This window comes from Anomaloglossus baeobatrachus (genome assembly GCF_048569485.1).
Source record: "Anomaloglossus baeobatrachus isolate aAnoBae1 chromosome 5 unlocalized genomic scaffold, aAnoBae1.hap1 SUPER_5_unloc_17, whole genome shotgun sequence".
NCBI classification, from domain to species: Eukaryota; Metazoa; Chordata; class Amphibia; order Anura; family Aromobatidae; genus Anomaloglossus; species Anomaloglossus baeobatrachus.
Window position 1 is genome coordinate 220,294 of NW_027441792.1, and position 25,345 is coordinate 245,638.

At 43.3% G+C, this 25,345-nt stretch overlaps 1 protein-coding gene across 1 annotated transcript in view; it reads left to right on the forward strand.

Moving 5' to 3' along the window:
• Positions 1-25,345, forward strand: part of LOC142258911 (uncharacterized) — a 56,144-nt gene that overhangs the window by 1,555 nt on the left and 29,244 nt on the right. The window contains exons 3-4 of the mRNA XM_075331471.1: positions 5,786-7,158; positions 8,010-8,012. Of these exons, the coding sequence (XP_075187586.1) occupies positions 5,786-7,158; positions 8,010-8,012 (1,376 nt within the window). The remainder of the gene's footprint in view (positions 1-5,785; positions 7,159-8,009; positions 8,013-25,345) is intronic.

The following is a 25,345-nucleotide window of genomic DNA, read 5'->3' on the forward strand; positions in this document are numbered from 1 at the left end:
AGGCAGCACACATCACAGTGTGTGACACCCCGGGAACGATGAACAGATCTTACCTGCGTCCCGCGGCTCCCGCCGGCAATGCGGAGGGAAGGAGGTGGGCGGGATGTTTACGTCCCGCTCATCTCTGCCCCTCTGCTTCTATTGGCCGCCTGCCGTGTGACGTCGCTGTGACGCCGCGCGACCCGCCCCCTTAGGAAGGAGGCGGGTCGCCGGCCAGAGCGACGTCGCAGGGCAGGTAAGTGCGTGTGAAGCTGCCATAGCGATAATGTTCGCTACGGCAGCTATCACAAGATATCACATGTGCGACGGGGGCGGGTACTATCGCGCTCAGCATCGCTAGCATCGGCTAGCGATGTTGCAGCGTGCAAAGTACCCCTTAGCTTTTTAAACTTGCATGTCCATTTTTGACAGCATCACCAAAATGGAACTCACACATACCAACTCCTGTCTGCGCCCTGTGATGCGATTGCGGGATGCTGAAGAGTTATTAAGTTCCCCATCACTGCTGTATTGTTACTCTTCTCAAGCTGAAAATATAAAATTAATTACAACTAGAGATGAGCGAGTACTGTAATATTCGTAATCGCTATAATCGTAACGAGTACTTTGTAATATTCGTGTATTCGTTCTGAATAGGGAGTACAATGCAAGTCAATGGCAAATGCGAATAATTTTCTGCTGGACCCAACAAAGAGGTCTGGGGGCCTGAGGAAAAGGATGAAATGGATGGAAAACTGATGAAACTGAATGGGGAGAGCCTGGAGGATATGCCTGCATGCATTTCTGACTCACATATGGTTTCTGGGAATGAGGATGTCACAGTATTATCCCACTTTTACAGATGCACATGAACACCTACCACACCTAACCTAAATTGCATTTTACAGGCCAGAAACGTTAAGAAACTTTTTCCTGCATTATCAATTGTATATAACGCTAAATAAACCAGAGAAAAAAAGTCCCTTTTAACTTTTGTTCACATGTAGTGTTTTTGACTTTTTTTTACTTTTATAATTGGGAGGGGCCTGACTTATACATTTTGTAGGTGCCTCTGTCATACATAATTTCTAGTTAGCTGATCCCCAGTACTTTACAAGGCCAGCTAGAACGCGCCCATTGGTATCTTGATTATTCACTTGAGAGGCCTCAAGTGGTCCTGTAACATACAGTACAGACCAAAAGTTTGGACACACCCTCTCATTCAAAGAGTTTTCATGAAAATTGTAGATTCACATTGAAGGCATCAAAACTCTGAATTAACATGTGGAATGAAATACTTAGCAAAAAAGTGTGGAACAACTGAAAATATGTCTTATATTCTAGGTTCTTTGCACACTCTTTTGGCATTCTCTTGATGAGCTTCAAGAGGTAGTCACCGGAAATGGTCTTCCAACAGTCTTGAAGGAGTTCCCAGAGATGCTTAGCACTTGTTGGCCCTTTTGCCTTCATCTCGATTTGGTTCAGGTCTGGTGACTGTGGAGGCCAGATCATCTGGCGTAGCACCCCATCACTCTCCTTCTTAGTCAAATAGCCCTTACACAGCCTGGAGGTGTGTTTGGGGTCATTGTCCTATCCAATCTACAATTTTCAGAGTCTTGAAAAAAAGAAAACGCTTTGAATGAGAAAGTATGTCCAAACTTTTGGTCTGTACTGTACGTTTTGGAGGGACTCCTGTTACTTATACATTTGGGCGGTCCCTCCCTCATTGAGACTCAGATGATGGAATACATATTCCATAGCAGTTGACAATGTGCCCATTGTAGCGTTGGGCTTTACCCTCCTCCTCCTTCATTTCATTCTGTGGCCCTCAATTCAAGTTTTCAGAGGACCTGCAGGTGTCAGGAAAGCTGAGTTTGGTGAGGGCCCTGAGGTGGCCCAGTAACATACATTTGGGAGGGACTGTGCTCACTTATACATTTGGGCTGTCCCTCCCCCATTGAGACTCAGATGATGAAATACATATTCCATAGCAGTTTACAATGTGCCCATTATGGCACTGGGCTTTGCCATCCTCCTCAAATTTTCCGGTCTGGAACGTAAACGTGTGTAAGCCAGAATAGCGAGAGCAGATTCTGTCTTGGATGGCAGACAAGGTTTCTTTGCATTTTTCAAGCAGCAACAAATCTTCCATGACCACACAGTCTACTGTGGATACACAGAAGGGTGGCCCATCTAATCTTCAACCTGGTTCTCCTTCCTCCCCCCATCATCAGTCACAGGAGACTTATGACCCCTAGCTTGGCCACTCTGAGGATCTGTTTTGTACATATGCTTTGGTTGGCTCTGGCCTCTCACCGTGCAGCATTGAAGAGTCACGGGAGGTGGTGGCGTGTGTTGATGCACAAGTATTTGAGGACCTACAGCCAGAAGAAAGCCACTTTGAGGAACTTGATTTACTGTCTCCAGAGGTGGAGGCTGCTGATGATGAGACACAGTTTCCATCAAGTCCGCCTACAAACTCAACTGGGAAGGAGGATGAGATGGAAGACGAGGTGGTCGATGATGAGTCCACTGATCCAACCTGGACCGTTGACATGCATAGCCAGCACAGCAACACAAAGGAAGATGGATATGTCCACCAACACAGGCACCAAGGGGTAGTGGTTTGCCCAGAGTGAGAACTTGGTCAACTGTTCCGAAGTGCACCCCCACTGTGGACCAAGTCAGGGCAAGGATTCCTTCAGCCGCTGTCTGGAAGTTTTTTTTTCTGAAAGTCCTTCAGAGAAAAATATTGTAATCTGTAGCATCTGCCATCCAATTTGAGCAGAGTCCAGGGCAAAGGTAACCTGAGCACCACCAGTATGCAGAACCACATGGCAGCCAAGCCAATAATAATAATCTTTTTGTCTATAGCGCCAACATATTCCGCAGCGCTTTACAATTCAGAGGCACATATCTAAGCAAGTAACAGTTATGGAAAATACAATTATTATAGCAAAAAAAGACAACCCTGCTGATGAGAGCTTACATCTACAATGAGGTGGTGGGGGAGACAAGGTACAGGTGCTCATTTCCAATGACAATCCATCCATCTCAAAGAAATGGATGATAGATAAAGGTTGCCTGAACCAGTCAGCCAATCTTTGAGATGCTTTTGGGTGGAGTTTGATGGAGAGTTATGTTGTGAGAAGTCGTGGATGGACTATGTGAATTTAATTCAATTAGGAGTGTGATAGGCCACCCTAAAAAGCTGTGTTTTTAGAAAACGTCTGAAGCTGAGTAAGTTGTGGTTCGTCCTGGTTTCTTGGGTCAGAGCATTCCAGAGGATTGGTGCAATTCAGGAGAAGTCTTGGATCTGGGAGTGTGAGGTTTGGATTAGTGTGGATGTTAGTCAAAAATTGTTTGCGGAGCATAGAGAACGGGTAGGGTGATAGACAGAGATGAGGGTGGAGATGTAGGGGGGGGTGCCGCACTGTGGAGAGCATTGTGGGTGAGAACAAGCAATTTGAATTGGATCCTGTGATATATGGGCAGCGAGTGCAATGACTGGCACAGAGCAGAAGCATCCGAGTAACGGTTAGCCAGGTAGGTGACCCTGGCTGCAGCATTAACGATGTACTGTAGAGGAGAGAGTCTAGTTGGATGAAGACCGATTAATAGAGAGTTGCAGTAGTCAAGGCAGTAGTGGATCAGGGCCACGGTATGGATTTTTGTAGTTTCCATGGTAAGAAAGGAGCAGATTTTAGAGATGTTCTTGAGGTGCAAGCGACAGGAGCGGCCAAGAGATTGTATGTAGGAGGTGAAGGAGAGATCAGTGTCGAGCATAACCCCCAGACAGCGAGTCTGCTGCCTAGGAGTTATCGTGGTACCACATACAGAGAGGGGAGGTTAGAAGATGGAGGGAATAGAAGTAGTTCAGTTTTGGAAAATGAAGTTTCAAATAATGAGCAGAAATGACGTTGGAAACTGCAGACAGACAGTAGGTGGGCAGAACACCAGGATACTAAATTTGTGTCTGCGGGTCAAACCGCTGCCATGTCAACTGTGCTACGTCCTTCACAATCTGCTGTACAGGATGCAGGAACTCATACATCCTGCGCACAAGCTGTGATTGAACAGACACAGCAAACATCAACCACATCCACTTCCTTGTCCCAGCGAAGTGTCTAGTTGTCCGTGCCTGAGAACTTGGAAGGGAAGCGTAAATACCCAGCCACGCACACACAGGTACAAAACCTAAACTCACACATTGCCAAATATCTAGCCATGGAGATGTTGCCTTTTAGGTTTGTGGGAACACAGTGTTTCCGTGATCTCTAGGCTGTGGTTGCCCCATGTTAGAGTGTTCCCAGCCCCCACTATTTTGCCCGGTGTGCCTTCCCTTCGTTACACAAGTACGTGTTTAAACAATCTCAACTGTGCTATGACCAACGCCGTAACCGGGAAGGTCCACCTAACAACAAACACGTAGACAAGTTGTTGTGGACAGGGATGATAAATATCTGTCATGGCACACTGAGTGAACCTGGTGGAGGCTGGGATAGAGTCGCAAACTGTAACATCACACATTCTACACATGCCAAGAATAGTGAGCCCAACTTCTACCAGTGTTTCCGCCTCATCATATGCCACTTCCTATCTCCCCTCCTCCTGCTCCTCATGTACCATACTATTCTGTGAATAGTAACGAATACACTCGCTCATCACTAATTACAACAATCAGTAAATGCTGTAAAGAGAAAAATTGATAAAAAATGCCAGATGTGCTTTTTATGGTCACTACTCCTCCCTGATCAGTCGCGCAGCAGCAGGAACTGGGGAATGGATCGGATACAGGTGAATTGTCACATAGGAACTAATAATTATTTATTGCATGTGGCTTTAACTATTTTATTTTTGTCTTTGAAAAAACAACCTCTTTGAAATTGTCTATGTTGTGGATCAATGTAACAGGAGATTTTCCAGGTTTTGCGAACTGTTATGGCGGCGTCAGGATCTGTTGAAACTACACTCTGCCTGCTAACTTCTCTGATGTCTGTGTTGCAGCGCAGGGAGACGCAGGCATCGAACTACAGACTTAAGTAGTTTAGCAAGAGTTAATCTCTGCTGGGCTGCTTGTTAATGTGTTTGATTACATGCTGTAGGGGAGCCAGTATCATTCGCTCCCATCTTGTATATGCTGGCTGGACTATTTAATTAATACCATTTATAGTTTACCTATACTGGTCTGGTGAGGTGTTGTGATCCAGACTTACGGATAGTTGTTGTGCATTATTACTATGAGCTGTTGTGGTGTTAAGCCTTGTTGTCTTTTTGTTGTTGCCTTCTTGCTCCTGCTTTTCTCCTTAGTCTCACACTGTTTATTTCTGTGAGTTTGCAGTGTGTCTGAATTTTTTTTTTCCATCTGTCTTAATCTGTTGTCATTATACTCCTGCCCCTTCCTTCACTGGGGGATAACAGATTAGATCTGGTCAGGAGAATATAAAGGCACAAGACTCTGGCATCTCCACCTTCAGGGGTAATTCAGAGGTTAGAGATAGCCTAAGGTCTCCTAGCATGAGCGACAGTATAGGAGCCCCCTGTCCCTTGTTATCCCGCAGTAACATTGTGATAGTCACTCAGATTATTTACTGTTTGACATTTAAGAGAACTGTTGCTACTGGAGAGATATCTTCGAGACAGTAATGGGAGGTCCGCATTAACGATGATGCAACTCTTAGATCTCGAAATTCGAAAACAGATTCAGAATACATTTTTTCCTAATTTAATTTCTGATGTTATGGTTGAAAAAATATATTTTCAAAATAATATTAAATAATAATAATAACATTGTGTTTATTTTTAGCAGATGACTGTATCGGGAGTTCAGATGGACCTGTAATATCTTCAGAAGTTAAAACAGATGATCAAATTATTACACATGCTACATATGAAGAGCATGCTGTTGTCCCAGATATACCTCCAGTCCTTCCTAGGAAAGATCTATCACCTGTTCTTTTCAAACAAGTCCAAAATTCCAATCATCAAAAAATTCACACTGGAGAGAAGCCATTTTCATGTTCAGAATGTGGGAAATGTTTTAATCAGAAATCACATGTTGTTACACATCAAAGTACTCATACAGGGGATAAGCCATTTTCATGTTCAGAGTGCGGGAAGTGTTTTAGTCAGAGATCACATCTTGTTTCGCATCAGAAAATTCACACAGGGGAGAAGCCATTTTCATGTTCAGAGTGCGGGAAGTGTTTTAGTCAGAGATCACATCTTGTTTCGCATCAGAAAAATCACACAGGGGAGAAGCCATTTTCATGTTTAGAATGTGGGAAATGTTTTACTCAGAAATCAGACCTTGTTAGACATCAGAAAATTCACACAGGGGAGAAGCCATTTTCATGTTCAGAGTGTGGGAAATGTTTTATTCGGAAATTAGAACTTGTTTGGCATCAAAGATCTCACACAGGAGAGAAGCCATTTTCATGTTCAGAGTGTGGGAAGTGTTTTAGTCAGAGATCACATCTTGTTTCGCATCAGAAAAATCACACAGGGGAGAAGCCATTTTCATGTTCAGAGTGCGGGAAGTGTTTTAGTCAGAGATCACATCTTGTTTCGCATCAGAAAAATCACACAGGGGAGAAGCCATTTTCATGTTCAGAGTGTGGGAAGTGTTTTAGTCGGAGATCACATCTTGTTACGCATCAGAAAAATCACACAGGGGAGAAGCCATTTTTATGTTCAGTGTGTGGTAAATGTTTTATTCAGAAATCAGTCCTCGTTAGACATCAGAAAATTCACACAGGGGAGAAGCCATTTTCATGCTCAGAGTGCGGGAAGTGTTTTAGTCTTAGATCACATCTTGTTTTGTGTCAGAAAAATCACACAGGGGAGAAGCCATTTTCATGTTCAGAGTGTGGGAAATGTTTTATTCAGAAATCAGTCCTTGTTAGACATAAGAAAATTCACAGAGGGGAGAAGCCATTTTCATGTTCAGAATGTGGGAAATGTTTTATTGAGAAATCACAGCTTGTTGAGCATCAAAGAATTCACACAGGGGAGAAGCCATTTTTATGTTCAGAATGTGGGAAATGTTTTATTCAGAAATCACATCTTGTTACACATCAGAAAATTCACACTGGGGAGAAGCCATTTTCATGTTCAGTATGTGGGAAATATTTTATTCAGAAATCAGAACTTATTGTGCATCAAAGATCTCACACAGGGGTATAATATATACATCAGATAATCAAGGGGTCCTCAAATAAAAAAAAACACTAAGACAAAATACCCCATAAAACATCTTTATTACAAAAATTAGCAATCCCACAAACAGGAAGAAATCATAAAACAATAGTACACAAGTATGTCCAAAAGGGAATCAAGGGAAAGGCACAAAGGTAAATGCCTTAAACAGATTGTTCCATAACATAACCCCTAGGGAGGTTTCTCAGATAAACATGATTATTTCCCGACTATATCCCTGTTAAAAATAGGATTGATGTGAATAATCACTTAAGGATTATTCAGAAAAGAAAAATGAGGTAAAATACATGGGTTTATTTAAAATTCAAAAATAATTAAAAATTATACAGTAAAATAATGCCTTGTTAGTGAAAGATTGAGTATTTAAAAAGAGTCCATTGTATCTTACATATAGCTGTGATGTCACGGCAGTGATGCTTCTTGGCAGTCTTCCATCAGCTTCCTTGTGAGAATTGTAGAGCCTTCTATCTCCCATGAGCCGTGGCCAGCTTATATACTGTTTTGCTTTGGCTATCACTCACCTACTTGTGACTAAACATGGTTCTATAGTGAGCTTCAGAACCCAATATACAACTCATTTCCAATCTTGGTTTTGCATGATGCAATTATCGATATTTGAATATGAGCTTTAAGTTGTAATGGATATTTGCACATAGCTTGAAACACTCTCATGGCTTTACTATGGATATTTTAGTTCACCATATGTCCTGGCAGCCTGTAATGTATATGTCTCCTTGTCAATGTTGCAACTAATTACAGTTCTAGCTAGGAGAAAACAGCCTTGAACTGTCATACTGAATAATTACCAACAGGAGGTTGGCCAGCTTCTTCAAAATCCATTCGTACTCTAAAATTTAACCCTGTACATTCAAACCATAATGGCTTAAATGTAAGATTCATTAAAAATATTCATGAACCCTTATTATTTTAGAATCCCCCCAGAAATGAATTTTTGAGAAATCCCTGGAAATCATAATTCATTCTCTCACCATTCGTATCACATTCATTCTTTTGAAGATCCTGGGCCAACACCTTGATTGGCAACCAACCAACATGAAGCTTTTTGTCAAAGAGTCATGTGTTTGCATCTTAGCATTTCTCTTAGGATATTATCTTCTTTCTTCATCTCTATGTTTATATTCTTATATATCTTTTGCACATCACAATAACTTGATAGATAATGCAAACCAAAACTAATAAAAATATGATTATAATAGGAATAAATAAAATATTCCCTACTGCTGTCTTCACAGAAGTCTGTGACCCGGTATGTACTGATTTTCAAAAACTGTTACACCAAGTTTTACCTGACATTGTGTTCCATTCGTGCTCAATATCATCCAGTTTACCTTGTTCATGCCGGAATATAATTTCTGCTTCCTCTAATTGTTTTGTTAATAAATCTAACAAACCCTTATCTTTCTTTATTTCACTTGTCCACATATCCCAAGGGAAATCATTAATCTGTGATAAATTGAATTGTACTGGGGATACCGTTAAGTTTCTCTTTCCTATAGAAGTGATATTGAAATGTCCTTCCTTCTTTGAAATAGATCTCACATTTCCTTCTTTTTTTTTTTTTTTTTTATCCAATCAATTTTTATGTAGGAAGTTACATTACAAAAAGAAGAAATTCAGGTATCATTGGCAATAATACACAAAGGGAATAACGCTGTAACATGTGGTAGTATCACCTTTGATTATGATTCATATTTCCTATCAATCCACCAACTCATGTCTGATGCATGTTGCAACTTTTTTAGGTTAATCAATACCCAATATGTATAGCGTCAACCTACCAATTTACTCTTTAATCCTCAAAACGAGGGTTCCAAACAACCAGAACTAGGGAGTAAGAAAGGGGAGGAAAGAGAGAGGTGGGGGGAGGGGGAGAACCATGGATGGTTGCAAAGAGGCAACCAGGGAGGGGGAGGTGGGGGGGAATTAGATGGCATTCCGGGGTAGCCCGTGCAGTAACAACAACAGAGATATAAACACCTTGAATATTGAAATGTGGTACGGGTGAACTCCCTGCGTCACACTCTCTTTGACCTTATTTGACCCACTTTTTATTATCAGTTTGCCCTGGAAACCGATGCCTGACAGGGGAAGCATATACAGAGTTTAGCCACCTGTCCCAAATCTGTAGTATTTTGTTTTTGGCGCGGATGGAGTGAGCCAGACAGAACTCGTATTGGCATTGGAGATTAATTCGGTTATATAGTTCAACTAATGTAGGTGTCTTTGGGGATTTCCAATAGCTACTTATGCAATATCTGGCAGCAACTAGAATGTGAACTAATAAACCCCTGGATTCCCAAGAGAACTCCTCTATACCCACGTTTAGCACTGCAGACCTGGATTCGGATTAATAGGATTGCCTGTCAGCTCTGTCATCAGGCCAAACACCTCCAACCAGAACGAGAAAACCTTGGGACAAGCCCATCAGCAGTGACCAAGAGTACCCCTTTGGAGGCAGCCCTTCCAAGAATGTGGCGAATAATTTGGGAGGAATTGTGCTAAGTTGGCTGGGGACCGATACTATTCCAGGTGTACTTTTTTCAGTTGCTGCAGATGATTTATACACTTGGAATATTTTTGGATATTTGCTGATGCCGAGTGCCAGTTTGAAGGAGAGGTGGAGACACTCAACTCCACGTCCCATTTATTCATATAAGGAGATTTTTGCTCTTCGGGGGGGTTATTGAGCCATTTGTATGTCGAGGAGATACCTTTGGATTTAATTTTCTTTTTAAATACCAAAGCCTTTGTTGTAGGTAACAGAGGATTCAACTTTGGAGGAAATTTAGAGGCCAGAAAATGACTAATTTGGATGTGTTGATAGAAACAGCCCTTAAAAGAGGGGTGTTCCCGTACTATTTCATTAAAGGGGTTAAGAACCAAATCAAAGTATAGATCCGCCAGCACTGTAATGCCCGATCCCTCCCACCTGGCCAGATTCAAAAAGGGGATTTGAGATTCCAACAACTTGAGGGAAATCTCTGAAAGAGGAGTCTGAATCTTATGAATCAAGTCATTTCGCCAGACCTCCAGGGAGGCTGACATGGTGGGAACACACGGGGAAAACTGTGAACGGCTCAAATATTCTGCTTTTATCATTCTTCTCACCGAGCCCTGGCGAGACAGGAAATTTTCAATCTGAGCCCATCTATGTGAATTACCTGGACGCCACCATTCCTTTAGTGATTCAATTAGTAACATTTTATAATATGCCGTTATGTTTGGGGTGCCCAATCCCCCATATGGGGGGTATAACACTTTACCTGCGACCCTAGGCCTTTTATTACCCCATACAAATTTGTTAGTCAACCATTGAAGTTTCATCAGGGTTTTGTGAGAAATTTTGATGGGTAGGCATCTGAGCACATACAATAAATTGTTTTTCTTACCCAAAATAAAGGACTGTATCCTGGCCATCCAGGACAACGATATTTTTTCATACCTTCCCAATTCCTTTTCTAAATTTTGGATCAAAGGTTACAAATTTTCTTTAATCAACATCTGCGATGGAGTCAGCTTAATACCCAAATAAGGTATCCCCCTGTTGCACCATGTGAATTGAAAGGCCCCCTCCAGCGCACTCCTGGCTTCCACCGGTACATTAAACGTCAATATCAAAGACTTTGCCGCATTAAGCTTATAATACGACACTTTAGAAAAGTTCGATAATGTGTTCACCACTGCTGGAATCGAAACTACAGGGTTAGAACAGGAAATTATCACATCGTCTGCGTATAAACCAAGTTTATGTTCAAATTCCCCGACTCATACCAGAAATGCCTATGTTTTTTTGTATAGCTTCTGCCAGAGGTTCTACCACTAACGCAAAAATAGCGGGAGACAATGGACACCCATGGCGAGTGCCATTACTTATTTGAAATTTAGATGACAGAAACCCCGATGCCAACACTGACGCATTTGGGTGAGAGTAGAGAGCTAGAATGGATGACTTGATTTTCCCCAAGAATCCAAATTTTGTCAATCCCAACCCAAATCACAATTTAGGAGTGAAATGGGCCTAAAATTACCCGGGGTGTCTGCAGGTTTCCCTGGCTTGGGTAGTGCGATAATAATCGCTTCTAAGTTGTCTGGGGAAATTGACCCTTTATTTTGCCAAAAATTGAAGATTTTTAACATAAAGGGGGACAGAGTGGATATAAATTGTTTGTAATATTCGTATGGCAGACCATTTGGGGCCCGGGGCAGAGTTAGACTTAGTCATTTTGATGGCACCTAGGATTTCATGTGTAGTAAAGGGAAGATTAAGTTCCTCTAATTGCTCATCTGAGACCCGGGGAAGATCCAAGGTGTCTAGGAAAACCTATATATCCACTTGAGTTGGCTGTGATGTGTTGGAATCATATTTTAGATTATACAGGGCCTCATAGTATTTCGCAAATGCTTCTGCTATTTCAATGGGCTGTCTAGTGATTGTTCCGTTTGGGTCCCTGAGGAATTCTATTTTAGGTTGAATCTCACGTTTTTTCGACCTTCTTGCCAATAAGGCCCCCGCTCAATCCCCCATAGCATAAAATGTTGATCTACTTTTTTTAAGATTATGTTTGTATTTTTGCAGGAGTAGGGATCTTAGTTGGAATCTATGGGTTACAATTTCTTTAGTCAAGTTAGGGGTTGCTTTGGCTTTATTCAGGGATTCAAGGTGATGAATACGGGTTAATATATATTTAATATCTGCGTCTTTTTCCCGTTTTTGGATGGAGGCTATTTTTATGAGCTGCCCCCTGACTACTGCTTTATGAGCAGCCCACAGGGTCTCGTCAGAAATTTCCCCATTATTATTAAGTTTGAAATATTCTGTTAACACTGACTCTACTTCATCAAGTACCTTCTGCCTACCAAGCAAACTGGTATTCAGTCTCCACCTAGGGGAATTTTGAACATTAAAGCTACCCTGAACAGACAAAGAGATCAGCGCATGATCTGTCCAAGTAATTAAACCAATATCAGCTGCCACACAATTACTTACAGATATGCTGTCGACCAAAAAGAAATCAATTCTACTGTATGAGCGATGCCTGGAAGAGAAGAATGTATAGTCTCTTTCTGATGCATGCAAATATCTCCAGATGTCATGAAAATGGAATTCATTGATGAGATGCTTAAGTTCCTTAGCATGTGGGATGTTGATGTTGGAGCAATCCATGGAGCGTATAACAGGTATATTAAAGTCTCCACAGATGATTTCCGCCCCTGTGGCAGTATCTTCGAAGGCTTGGAAAAATTTCCTAGCAAAGGTCAATTGTGATGAATTTGGGGAGTAGACCGTTGCCAAGGTATAAGGGACGCTGTTGATATAACAAGACAGAATAATATATCTTCCATCCGCTCCATAACTGACATTTATCAATTTAAACGCCACTGAGTTCTTTATTAAAATGGCCACGCCTCCTCTTTTTTTTTAATAATTAGCAAAAAAGGCGTGTTGGAACCTTGGATGAAGTAGCCGTTTATTATCTGTGGAAAGAAGGTGGGTCTCCTGAATGCACGCTATATCACAATTAGATGCCTTCACCTCTCTCCACATCATTGACCTTTTTGCTGGGGAGTTGAGTCCGTTCACATTAATAGACAATATCTTAATTCTCATATTGGAGCCGCAGGGGGGTTTGAATTCCTAGGGACGCCATCAGGGATGAGAGGGGTTAGACCAGCAAGGCATTGAGAGAAATTTTTGAAAAAAATTAAGGAACATTTGTGAGAAGAGGAACAAAAACAAAAAAGTTCTAACAGCACCGGTTTTCCCCGAGTAGGGTGCCCGGTGTATAACCGCTCGCCATAGGCGAGAACATCAGGGTGGCTACGTGACATCCCGTGTCACAGGAGCAGGGACAGCAGGTGCCATAAGCAGGAAGGAGTCCTAGCTAAGCTACTGACCATTCAGGGTTAATCCTGTCTGGAGGGCCTCTTTGATTCTCATGCCCATCAGGGTTTGGTGGGTGGGCTATTCCCCCGTCATCCAGCAATTTGCCCAGCTGAGAAGGAGTATGACATATGTGAGTGCCTCCATCTTTGAAAATTATCATCTTCACCGGAAAACCCCACTTGTACTTGATGTCTTGATCTCTAAGGAGTTTAGAAAGGTGGGCAAATTCTCTTCTTTTATTAAGAGTTGTAGCAGAAAGATCTGGGAAGATTTTTAGTCCCATGAAAGTGTCTGGCAGGGCTGGACTTCCCCTCAGTGTGTGCAGCACAGCTTCTTTTGTTTTATAGAAATGAAGTCTAGCCAGGACATCTTTAGGCAGAGCTGGATCTATGCCTTTGTATTTAGGGACTCTATGAATCCTGTCCACTATCAGGTCTCTGGTGTCCCATCCAGGGAGTATAAGCTGCAGAAACTTGTGGAAGTATTCCTGGAGGTCTTTATCTGCTACTGATGAGGGAATCGATCTGATTTTTAGGTTATTTCTTCGGGATCTGTCCTCTATATCACTGATTTTAAGTTTCAGTGCCTCCACCTCCTTTTCCAAAGCTGTGTTAGCATCTATCAGATTGTTATGTGATGTTGCAAATTCAGCCATTTTAGTTTCTACATGCTCTGTGCGATCACCCAGAGACCTGATCTCTTCCTTCAGCTCTCTTACTATTTCTCTGAGATCAGCCTGCAGGGAAGCCCTCAGCGTTTTCAGCAGAGATTGCATTGTTTCCTCTGTCAGAGGAATGCCTGTGCAGCCTCTCAAGCAGCCTGTATCTCCTTGTGAGGAGTGGGAAGAAGCTGAGTGGGAACGCAGCCAAAAACGCACCAAATCGCGGCAAAAACGCATGCGTTTTTTTGATGCGTTTTTTCGACGCAGGTGCGTTTTTGTGCGTTTTTAGCGGCCAAAAACGCACAAAAACGCAGCGTCAAAAAGACGCAGTGTGCGCACATAGCCTTAATGTCTGGGGACTGTGGAGACAATCCATCTCCTCTACTTCATTGTCATTGAGCCATTTCTTCCCCAATCTTGCCATATGCTTTGGGTCATTGTCCTGCTGGAACAATATCTTGTCCTTTTTGTACCCATAGTACTCGAATGTATGAAGTACTGTATTTTCCGGTTTGTAAGACGCACTTTATTTTCCCCCAAAACTGGGGGAAAAATGGGGGTGCATTTTACAAACCGCATATGGTTTACCAGGGCAGCAATGGTGGCGCAGGGTCGGCGATACTGCAGGCTTGTGGGGTGTCGCAGCAGTGAGCACCATTGATCTGCCAGCGGGCTGCTTTGAATCTCCCACAGTTGATGAAATGGACTTCAAGAAAATGGCTGTGGAGGCGGTACATGCGCAAATAGGACTCCATGACCATTTTCTTGAAGTCCATCACATTAATCTGCACATGCGCCTGCTCCGCGGCAATTTTCTTGAAGTCTATCTCGTCAACTGCAGGTGATTCAAAGCAGCCCGCAATCCACCAGCAGATCAATAGTCCTTGCCGCCGCGACACCCCACAAGTCCGCAGTATCGCCGACCCTCCGCTGCCACACACTGAGCCACAACACCCCCTCTTGCGAACCCACTGGCAGATCAATGGTGCCCACCACCCTGACACCCAACGAGCCCGCAGCAGTGTTGCCGACCCTCTACACACTGACCCTATTGAGCCACAACACCCTTTCCTCTGAGCCCACAGCATCGCTGACCCTCCTAAGCCGTGACACCCCTCCTTCATGCAGACAGCATCGCCTACCCTGCCTCCACTAGCGAGTTAATATAAGAGGCACTAGAATTATAAGCCGGACCCTCATTTTAACAATATAAACATTCTTTTCTATATTCCTCCTTCAAATATATGGTGTGTCTTATAATCCAGTGCATATTATTAAACAAAAAAAAAAACGGTCTGTCTTGTAGGATCTTCACATATAGCTCAGCATTGAGAACACCATCGATCCTGGTCAAGTATCGCTTTTGACTGAGAAACCATCATATCATCAGGCTTCCACCATGGAACTTGACAGTTCCTTCAATTTCTCGATCCGTTTGCCCCTCTTTTCCCTTGTTTCTTCCAGACCCATTTGCTCCCATTAGGGCCGTCTATTGACTTTCATCTCATTGCTCCAAATCACCCGTTTCCAATCTTCTTCTTTCCACTTTTCTACTTGTTGACTCCAATATTTTGCCTGGATGTCACCTCTTGGCTTTTGAATGGATGGACGGACTTCACTTCATATTCTTCCAACTGTCATGGCCACAAAAGTTGCAGTTTGCCAATTTTCTTGGCCAAGAGACCGCTATTGATTAGCTGGATGATCCGGTTTTTCTCCTCGATTCCAACCAGTGACCTTTCTCTTTGGGATCAACCTAATAACACACAGAGCTACCCTGTTTCCCCGAAAATAAGACACTGTCTTATATTTTTTTTTGCCCTGAAAAAAGCACTATGTCTTATTTTCAGGGGGTGTCTTATTCTCGAGGAGACATGGTTGGGGGTAAGTTTACCCCCCACAAAAAGCAGACCCCCCCCCCCATCCCAGGATCGTCATACTTACCAGCCCAGGGCGTCTGTATGGCTCCCAGATCCGTCTGTGATCTCCCATCAGGTACGCTGCACGCCTCCCCTGCGTCTGGCTGACATCAGATCTCACACACACACACACACACACACACACACTTCTCCCTGTGATCTCCCTGCAGCTGTGCTCCCCTGCGTCTGGCTGACATCAGATCTCACACACACATCAGATCTCACACACACATCAGATCTCACACACACATCAGATCACACTCACACACAAACACACACCCACCCCACGATCCCAGCAGCTGTGCTGCACGACATGCTCCTCTGCCCCCTGCCGACACTCACAGATCCGATCTCTTACGTTCACACACAGTCACACATCAGACAGTATACACGCACACACCTGATCGCATACACTCACACACACACCTCACTTCTCCCTGTGCCCTCCGGTGGGCGGTCCCAGCAGCTGTGCTGCACGCCGTGCTCCTCTGCCGACACTCACAGATCCGATCGCATACACTCACACACACACTCACACATCAGAACACACTCACACATCAGACAGCATACACTCACACATCCGATCGCATACACTCACACACACACTGACGATATCGCACATACACGCTGTATTGCAAATATAAAAATGGCTATTTTTTGAGTCTATACATTATGTTATACTATAACATATTGATTAATCAGACAGACAAAGTACATGGTTACAAAATCTTGTGTATGCTTAAAGGTTTCTGTGTGTTTGTCTTGAATATACAGACAGACAATATACCATTGTAACAGAAACCTTATGATTTACTTACCTCAAATATCTGATGGTTTTGTGTGTTTGCTATCCATTGAAATTGAAACTATGATTTACTTTAGTTCAACAATCTGATGTTTTAGGTGTTTGCTATATACACAGACAGACAATATATCCATTTACCTAGCTCAAATACCTGATGTGTATTCTTGGGAGATTTGAATGTCTGTGGGTTTATTACCCCATTATCTGATGTGTGGTGTATGGGGTGCTTCACACATAGCGAGATCGCTTCCGAAATCGCTGCTACGGCACGGTTTTGGTGACGCAACAGTGACCTCATTAGCGATCTCGCTGTGTGTGACACTGAGCAGCGATCTGGCCCCTGCTGCGAGATCGCTGCTCGTTACACACAGCCCTGGTTCGTTTTCTTCAAAGGCGCTCTCCCGCTGTGACACACAGATCGCTGTGTGTGACAGCGAGAGAGCGACGAAATGAAGCGAGCAGGGAGCAGGAGCCGGCATCTGGCAGCTGCGGTAAGCTGTAACCAGGGTAAACATTGGGTAACCAAGGTGGTTACCCGATATTTACCTTAGTTACCAGCGTCCGCAGCTCTCACGCTGCCTGTGCTGCAGGCTCCGGCTCTCTGCACATGTAGCTGCAGTACACATCGGGTTAATTAACCCGATATGTACTGTAGCTAGGAGAGCAAGGAGCCAGCGCTAAGCAGTGTGCGCGGCTCCCTGCTCTCTGCACATGTAGCTGCAGTACACATCGGGTTAATTAACCCAATGTGTACTGTAGCTAGGAGAGCAAGGAGCCAGCGCTAAGCAGTGTGCGCGACTCCCTGCTCTCGCGGTTATGATCGCTGCTTCGGCTGCTGTGTTTGACAGCTAAGCAGCGATCATAACAGCAACTTACAAGGTCGCTGTTACGTCACAGAAAATGGTGACGTAACAGCGACCTCGTTGTCGCTGTCGCTTAGTGTGAACCAGCCCTATCTCTGATTCATCTATGCCCAATGACTGGCCATCAAAGAGCATGGATCAATAAGACTACAACACATTAACTTTAAGGCTTATAATATTGTTCAAGCCTCTATAAGATCAGCTGAAGTATAGACACACAGACAGAAGCTCGTGTTTCCTGCCTCCGTGAGACGTCCGGGCAGTGATGTCCAGGAGTCCTCTGTCTATGTCATGCTTCTCTGACTTCCAGACAGATGATGTCCAAAGCTCCTTGGTGATGTAAGTATATTTAACTGTACTTAACCTTTGTATGTTCAATATACAAAAGTGTACGCAATATCATACTTTTCCTTTAAGTTTGTATTTCATATTAACCTTTATAATAAAATTACTTATTTGCCTTCTTTAAAGCCGTATCTGAACCTTAGTGCTAAAAATATAGCAAAACATTTGGCGCTGTGAACAGGATATACGCAGAAGGCTTTGAGTATTTTTGTTAGTGTGATATTGCGTAAAATATGCCTCTTTTTAAGAAAAAAGTGGTTGTGAGTGAATGCATTGAGATTCCAGGTTGGGAACAGAGTCCCTTTGATATTTTAGCAACCAAGTGGTCGCACAGTGTTGGTTTGAGTGAACCATGGGAAAAATGTTTGAAAAATGCTGAACTCGTTGATGTGGTTGAATGCTTGCAGAAAGTGAAAGTGGAGAAAGGTAAAGAATTGGGTGCTGTTGGTAGGCGTGGATGGATCCTGTTGTCTGCATATAGAAAACAGCATGAGGAAAAAATACGTATGGTAACAATAGTTCAGGAATTAGAGAGACAGTTGTGTGAGGTCCAGACAGCATTGGTCACAGCACAGTGTCAGAATAAGTTGTCAGTGGACAAATGTGATGGATATCAGCATGATGCAGACAAGTCTGCTGTATGTATAGAGCAGTATAAATACAGAAAGAAGAGAGGAAAGGAGAATAGAAAGGAATTAGCTTTGGCCATAGCCAAAGCCGGGACAGAGGGGAACTCAGATGAGTGGAATGGTGACGTACAGAACTCAACTGATTCTGAAAACGTCACCGATCCAGAACAGGAGGATGAACATTTCAGTTGGGAGAAGGAAATTGATCCTCCTCTTAACCAAATAAGAGTTCATCCTATATACCATAGACAAGTCTTAGAAACAGCTACAGGTAAACAGAACAGAAATATGGTAGAGGATTGCAGTCAGCTTCATGATCGTTTTTCACAAATGCCAAATGAACCTTTGATAACTTGGATAGTCAGATTATGGGAGATGGGGGCTCATGGAGTACAGCTGGATGGTGTGGAGTGGCAGGCGGGGGCTCATGGAGTACAGCTGGATGCTGTGGAGTGGCAGGCGGGGGCTCATGGAGTACAGCTGGATGCTGTGGAGTGGCAGGCGGGGGCTCATGGAGTACAGCTGGATGCTGTGGATGGACCAAAGTTTGTTCAACTCAGCCATGAGCCTGTAGTGAAGGAGGCATTTTGTTCCTTGATAGTTCAGCGACCACATGTGGTGTGTATTATGATAGATGTTGTGGCTATGGCATTGCAGCATAAATACCCATCTGAGGTGGACTGGCCGTCCAATGAAAAACCATGGTTTACATTGAAAGATTGTGCTCGGAGATTGAAGGAGGAGGCCATGAAAAATGCTATTTCAGCAAGTACACATGATGATTACATGCAAGTTGTTGTAAGTGTTTCTATTAGAAATTGTATCATTAGAAATGCCCCTCCAGCTTATAAACATGTCATGATGGCATTAATGGTAAATCAGACTGGGAAACCCATCTCCAATACATTGGAGGTGATCCAACAGTTAGGGGGTCTGGGAGAATGGGGTCCCAAGAGAGGTCAGCTTAATTTTGAAGAACAGTGTAACAACGTCAAAAGTAGTAAAAATCATAGATCCCGTGTCACCAGGAGAGATATTTTTATGGCCCTGATGAAGGATGGTGTTCCCTGGGATAAAATAGACGGGATTAGTACTGACGAGATGTGGAAATTGTATCAAAAGAGAAAATTGTATCAAAGGAGAGGACTCAATAATAATAATAATACGTTTTCTTTCTATAACGCCAACATATTCCGCAGCGCTTTACAATTAAGAGGGGACATGTACAGACAATATGAGACAATACAAAATAACAAAATTAAGATACCAGGAGGAGTGAGGGCCGTGCTCGTAAGCTTACAGTCTATGAGGAAATAGGAGAGACAGAAAAGGTGAATGGGGGGAGAAAAGCTTGTCATATATGGTCCAGCCATCGATTTAATAGGGTATTCAAAACCAGCTGCATGAACCCGTCGGTGAGAATTTATACAGGTACAGGGGATGAGAACTGGAAGTAAGTTTTTTGAAGGGCAGAAAGGGACTAAATTAGATCAGGGCAGTGAGTTGATAGGCTAGTCTAAAGAAATGCATTTTTAGGGCCCGCTTAAAGGTGCGGATGTTGGGAATTAATCGGATTTCTCTTGGTAGTGTGTTCCAGAGCATAGGCGCAGCTCGTGAGAAATTTTGAAGACGGGAGTGGGAGGTTCGAAATTGTTGAGGATGTCAGTCTTAAGTCATTAGCAGAGCGGAGGGCACGGGTGGGGTGATAGACAGAGATGAGGGAGGAGATGTAGGGTGGTGCAGAACCGTGGAGAGCTTTGTAAGTGAGAGTGATAAGTTTATATTGGATTCTGTAACGGACAGGCAACCAGTGCAATGACTGGCAAAGAGCAGAGGCATCAGTGAAGCGGTTGCAGAGGAAAATGATCCTGGCTGCGGAATTCAGAATGGATTGGAGAGGGGAGAGTTTAGTAACAGGGAGACCAATTAGTAAAGAGTTACAATAATCCAGGCGAGAATGAATGAGAGCGACAGTAAGAGTTTTTGCAGAGTCAACGGAAAGAAAAGGTCGAATTCTTGAGATGTTTTTGAGGTGGAAGTGACAAGAACGAGCAAGTGAACGAATGTGGGGAGTGAAGGAAAGATCGGAGTCAAATATAACCCCAAGACAGCGGGCGTGCTGCTGGGGCGTAATGGTAGAGCCACACACAGAAATGGTAATATTGGGTTTCGGAAGGTTAGGAGGGGGAGGAAACAGGAGAAGTTCAGTTTTTGACAGGTTCAGTTTTAGATAGAGGGAGGCCATGATGTTGGAGACAGCGGACAAACAATCGGTAGTATTTTGTAATAGTGCAGGGGTGATGTCAGGAGAAGATATGTACAGTTGGGTGTCATCAGCATAGAGATGGTACTGGAAACCAAATCTGCTGATTGTTTGTCCAATAGGGGCTGTGTATAGAGAGAACAGGAGGGGGCCTAGGACTGAACCCTGAGGAACCCCGACCGTAAGGGAAAGAGGAGAGGAAGTGGAGCCGGCAAAGCATACAGTGAATGAGCGGTTAGAGAGGTAAGATGAGAACCAGGAAAGAACGGTGTTCTTGAGCCTGATAGAGCGGAGCATAGTGAATAGGAGCTGGTGATCCAAAGTATCAAATGCAGCAGAGAGATCCAGGAGGATCAGCAGGGAGTAGTGACCATTAGATTTAGCTGTTAGTAAATCATTAGAGACTTTAGTAAGAGCAGTTTCAGTAGAATGTAAAGAGTGGAAACTGGATTGTAGAGGGTCGAGGAGAGAATTATCTGACAGATAGCGGATTAGACGGCAGTGGACCAGACGTTCCAGGAGTTTGGAGATGAATGAGAGATTAAAGATAGGTCTGTAGTCAGCGGCACAATTTTGGTCCAGGGATGGTTTTATAAGTAATGGGTGTATGCTGGCATATTTGAAGGAGGAGGGAAAGACACCAGAGGAGAGTGAGAGATTGAATATTTTAGTTAGGTGAGTGGTGACAGCTGGGGTGACAGATTTAAGGAGATGTGAGGGAATAGGGTCACTGGTGCAGGTAGTAGGGCGAGAAGATGCGAGGAGCCTGGTGACTTCTTCTGTGACTGGATCAAAGAGTGAAAGTGAGCTAGATGAAGTGTAGGAGGGCAGACAATGTGTGGTGTTATGTGTGGTGTTATGAGGCTGGGAGGAAATTTCCTAGCGTAAATGGGCAATTTTTCCTTCAAAATAATTGGCCAGGTCATCTGCACTCAGGTTGGTGGTTGGGGCCAGAACTCTTGGTCCTAGGAGGGAATGGAAAGTATCAAAGTGTCGTTTAGGATTGTTGGCTAGAGAGGTGATGAGGGTGTTAAAGTATTCTTGTTTGGAGAGGTGAAGGGCAGCATTGTATGTTTTGAGCATAAACTTATAATGGATGAAATCTTCGGCTAGATTGGATTTTCTCCACAAGCGTTCAGCGCACCTGGAACACCGCTGGAGAAAGCGTGTTTGCAACGTGTGCCAGGGCTGCTGCCGTCTGCACCAAGTTGCTCTGCGTGTAGCAGGTGCAATTTCATCTAGGGCGCTCTGTAGGGTTTCATTATAATGTTTTACAGCAGAGTCAGGACATGAGAGGGAGGATATTGGAGCCAGTGATGACTGCAACTTCTTCAGAAATTTCTGGTTGTTAATGACATGTATATTCCTATATGGGAGGTAAGTGGGGGTGTCCTGAGTGGGTTGACAGCTCTTGACCAAGAATGAAAGAAGGTTGTGGTCAGAGAGTGGGAGAGGGGAGTTAGTGAAATCATGCACTGAGCAGAGACGGGAGAAGACCAGGTCCCGCATATTCCCACCTTCATGTCTTCATGTGTAGGAGAGTTAGTTAGTTGTGAAAGGCCAAGAGAGGAGGTTAGAGATAAAAGATGAGTGGCAGCTGGGGAGAGGGGATCATCAATGGGGATGTTAAAGTCCCCCATGACAAGAGTGGGGAGGTCACAGGCTAGAAAATGTGGAAGCCAGGTGGCAAAATTATCCAAGAACTGACTTGTTGGGCCTGGAGGGCGATACACAACTGCTACTTGCAGGGAGAAGGGTCTGTAAAGCCTGACAGTGTGGACCTCAAAAGAAGGGAAGATAAGTGAGGGAACAGTAGGGTTGACCTGAAAAGTGCAGTTTGGGGAAAGCAACAGACCAACACCTCCACCTGATCTGTTGTCAAGTCTAGGGGTGTGAGAAAATTGTAGGCCTCCATATGAGAGAGCAGCAGCTGCGGTGGTGTCTGACTGCTGAATCCAGGTCTCAGTAAGAGCCAGGAGGTTAACGGAATTGGAAAGGAAGAAGTCATGGATGAAGGAGAGTTTGTTACATGCTGAGCGAAAGTTCCAAAGGGCACAGTTAAAAGAGACAGAAGGTATGCAAGGAATATTAATGAGATTTAGGGGTTTTCTGAATATGCCAGGGAAGGAATTGAGCTTACTATTATAAGAAGGTCCTTGATTAGGTGCAATATCTCCTGCTAAAAGGAGAAGGAGAATAGAGAGAGTGAGCATGTGGATAAGAGATTTTTGAGAGTGTCTATTACGTTGCATGGTGGGTGTGAATGGATCTTGATGGTTTATAATTTTGAAAAGGAGCATGAGAGCAGTACATAGGAGAGGAGAGGAGAGAAGGGCTGATATAGATGGAGTGTACTGGGTGTGTGAAAGAGCAGCAGAAATGAGGGATTGAAGCAGCTAGCATATAAATGGTACAAATACATAGGGTGGAAACATGTTGCAATACACCAAAATGTGGAGCAAGTTTGTTTGATTGTTTTGCATGCCTTAGGCTGCTTTCACACATCCGGTTTGAGCAGTGCGGCTCAATTCGGCTGTGAAGCCTATGCAACGGATGCGGTGAAAACACCGCATCCTTTGCATACGTTTTTTACATGCGGCCGGTCCGGTTTTTGCCGCTTGCGGCATGCTACTGAGCATCCGCAGTGGCAAAAACCGCATGCGGCGGCCGGATGCGGTTTTTGCATCCATAGGGATGCATTGGGAAAAGCGCCGCATCGGCCGGATGCGGCGCGATGCGGTTTTTTTTTGCCGGAGCAAAAAACGTGCCAGGGAACGTTCCATCCGGCCGCCGCATCGGCTAAATCTGCCGCATGCGGCAAAAACCGGACCGAACGCAAGCCCATGTGGCACAATGCGGCACTAATTAAAGTCTATGCAGGAAAAACGCAACCGGCAGCAAAAAAAAAACGGTTGCGGTTTTCCTGCAAAGTGCCGGATTGTGCCGCATTGCAAAAGCCGGATGTGTGAAAGCAGCCTTACCTGTCTCCTGCCCTGTACAACTGCCATGAATAACTGCTGTGCACTTATTAAAAAAATCTGCACAAATGCCCCCTGCATAAATGCTTACCCTTAGCTAGGTTTACTTATATATTAAGGTTTGTGCTTAGATCTGTGTCAGTTTAGCGCGTTAATCAATCATCTAACTTTAAACAAAAAGAGGCAATAAGTTGTAATAACAACAAACATGCTTGCATGCTAGCAGGATCATAAACCTCAGGAGCAAGTGGGATGAAATTTAAACATCCAAGAAAAAGCTCAGTTGCAAATAATGATATATACCATTTCATTGCTATAAGCAGAAAGCGGAGTTAGAATTCAGCAGATGAGAGGAGATGAGTTGATTATATATACCTGTATGAAGAGATGAGAGATGAATGTTAGATTCATGCCATGAATAACTGCTGTGCACTTATTAAAATCAGCACTTGTTTAAAATCTGCACAAATGCCCCCTGCCTTTAAACTAACTTCTGAATGTTCTTTTCAAAATTTGAAGCCCAAAACTGAATCCATATTCTAGCTGTGGCCTTACAAGTGATTTATAAACAGGTAACAATACGTTGGGATCACAGGATCTAATCTCTCTTTTTATACACCCTAAAATCTTGTTTACTTTTTCAGCTGCTGCCTGACATTGAGTGCTGCTGCTCAGCTTATTTGTATCCTGATTAGCCAAGTCCTTCTCCTGCTCTGTAGTCCCGAGTTTACTTCCGTTTAATATATATGCAACTATAGGATTTCTCCATCCTAGGTGCATTAATTTACATTTCTTAACATTAAATCTCATTTGACAAGTGTCTGCCCATTCTGACATCTTTTTAATATCCTACATAGTTATCAGCAAAGATTGACACTTTACTATCAATCCCATCCACAAGGTCATTAATAAAGGGATTAAAAAGGATCGGTCCTAGCACACATCCCTGCGGTAACCCACTGCTGGCTATAGCCCATTTAGAGAATATACCATTTATGACTACTTTTGTTTCCTATCTTTTAGCCAATTCTTTACCCATGTGCATATAGTTTCCCCTAGTCCCTGCTTCTGGAGCTTCAATATAAGGCTATTATGTGGTACAGTATCAAATGCTTTTGCAAAGTCCAAATAAATCACATCAACTGCTTTACCAATATCCATATTTGCACTTACCTCCTCATAGAACCCCAACATGTTAGTTAGACACGACTTATCTTTCATGAATCCATGCTGTCTGTCAGTTATTATATTATTTTCTGCAATATATTTTTACAAATTATTGGATAGTAGTTGCCTGGATCCACCCTCTTACCTTTCTTAAATATTGGTACCACATCAGCAATCCTCCAATCCTGAGGAACCAATCCTGGTACAAGCGAGTCTAAGAAGATGAGATACAGTGGTCTGTCAGTTACTGAGCTCAATTCACTCAATATTCGTAGATGAATGCCATCTGGCCCAGGGGATTTGTCAATATTTAATTTACTCAGATGCAGGCCTACTTCTTCTTGTGTTAAATTAATATCAGGTGGTGAACTTTGATTTTTGACTTGTTGAATGCTCCCTTGAACAGTCTGTTCCTTGGTGAACACAGATGAAAAGTTACTGTTTAATATCTCAATCTTTTCTTTGTCCTCTATAATTAACTGGTTATTATATTTTAAGGAACCCATACCATCCTTTATTTTCCTTTTGGCATTAATATATTTATAAAAAATGTGAGATTTATTTTAATGTCCTTGTCCATTTTTGTTTCAGTAGCTAATTTTGCTTGCTTGAT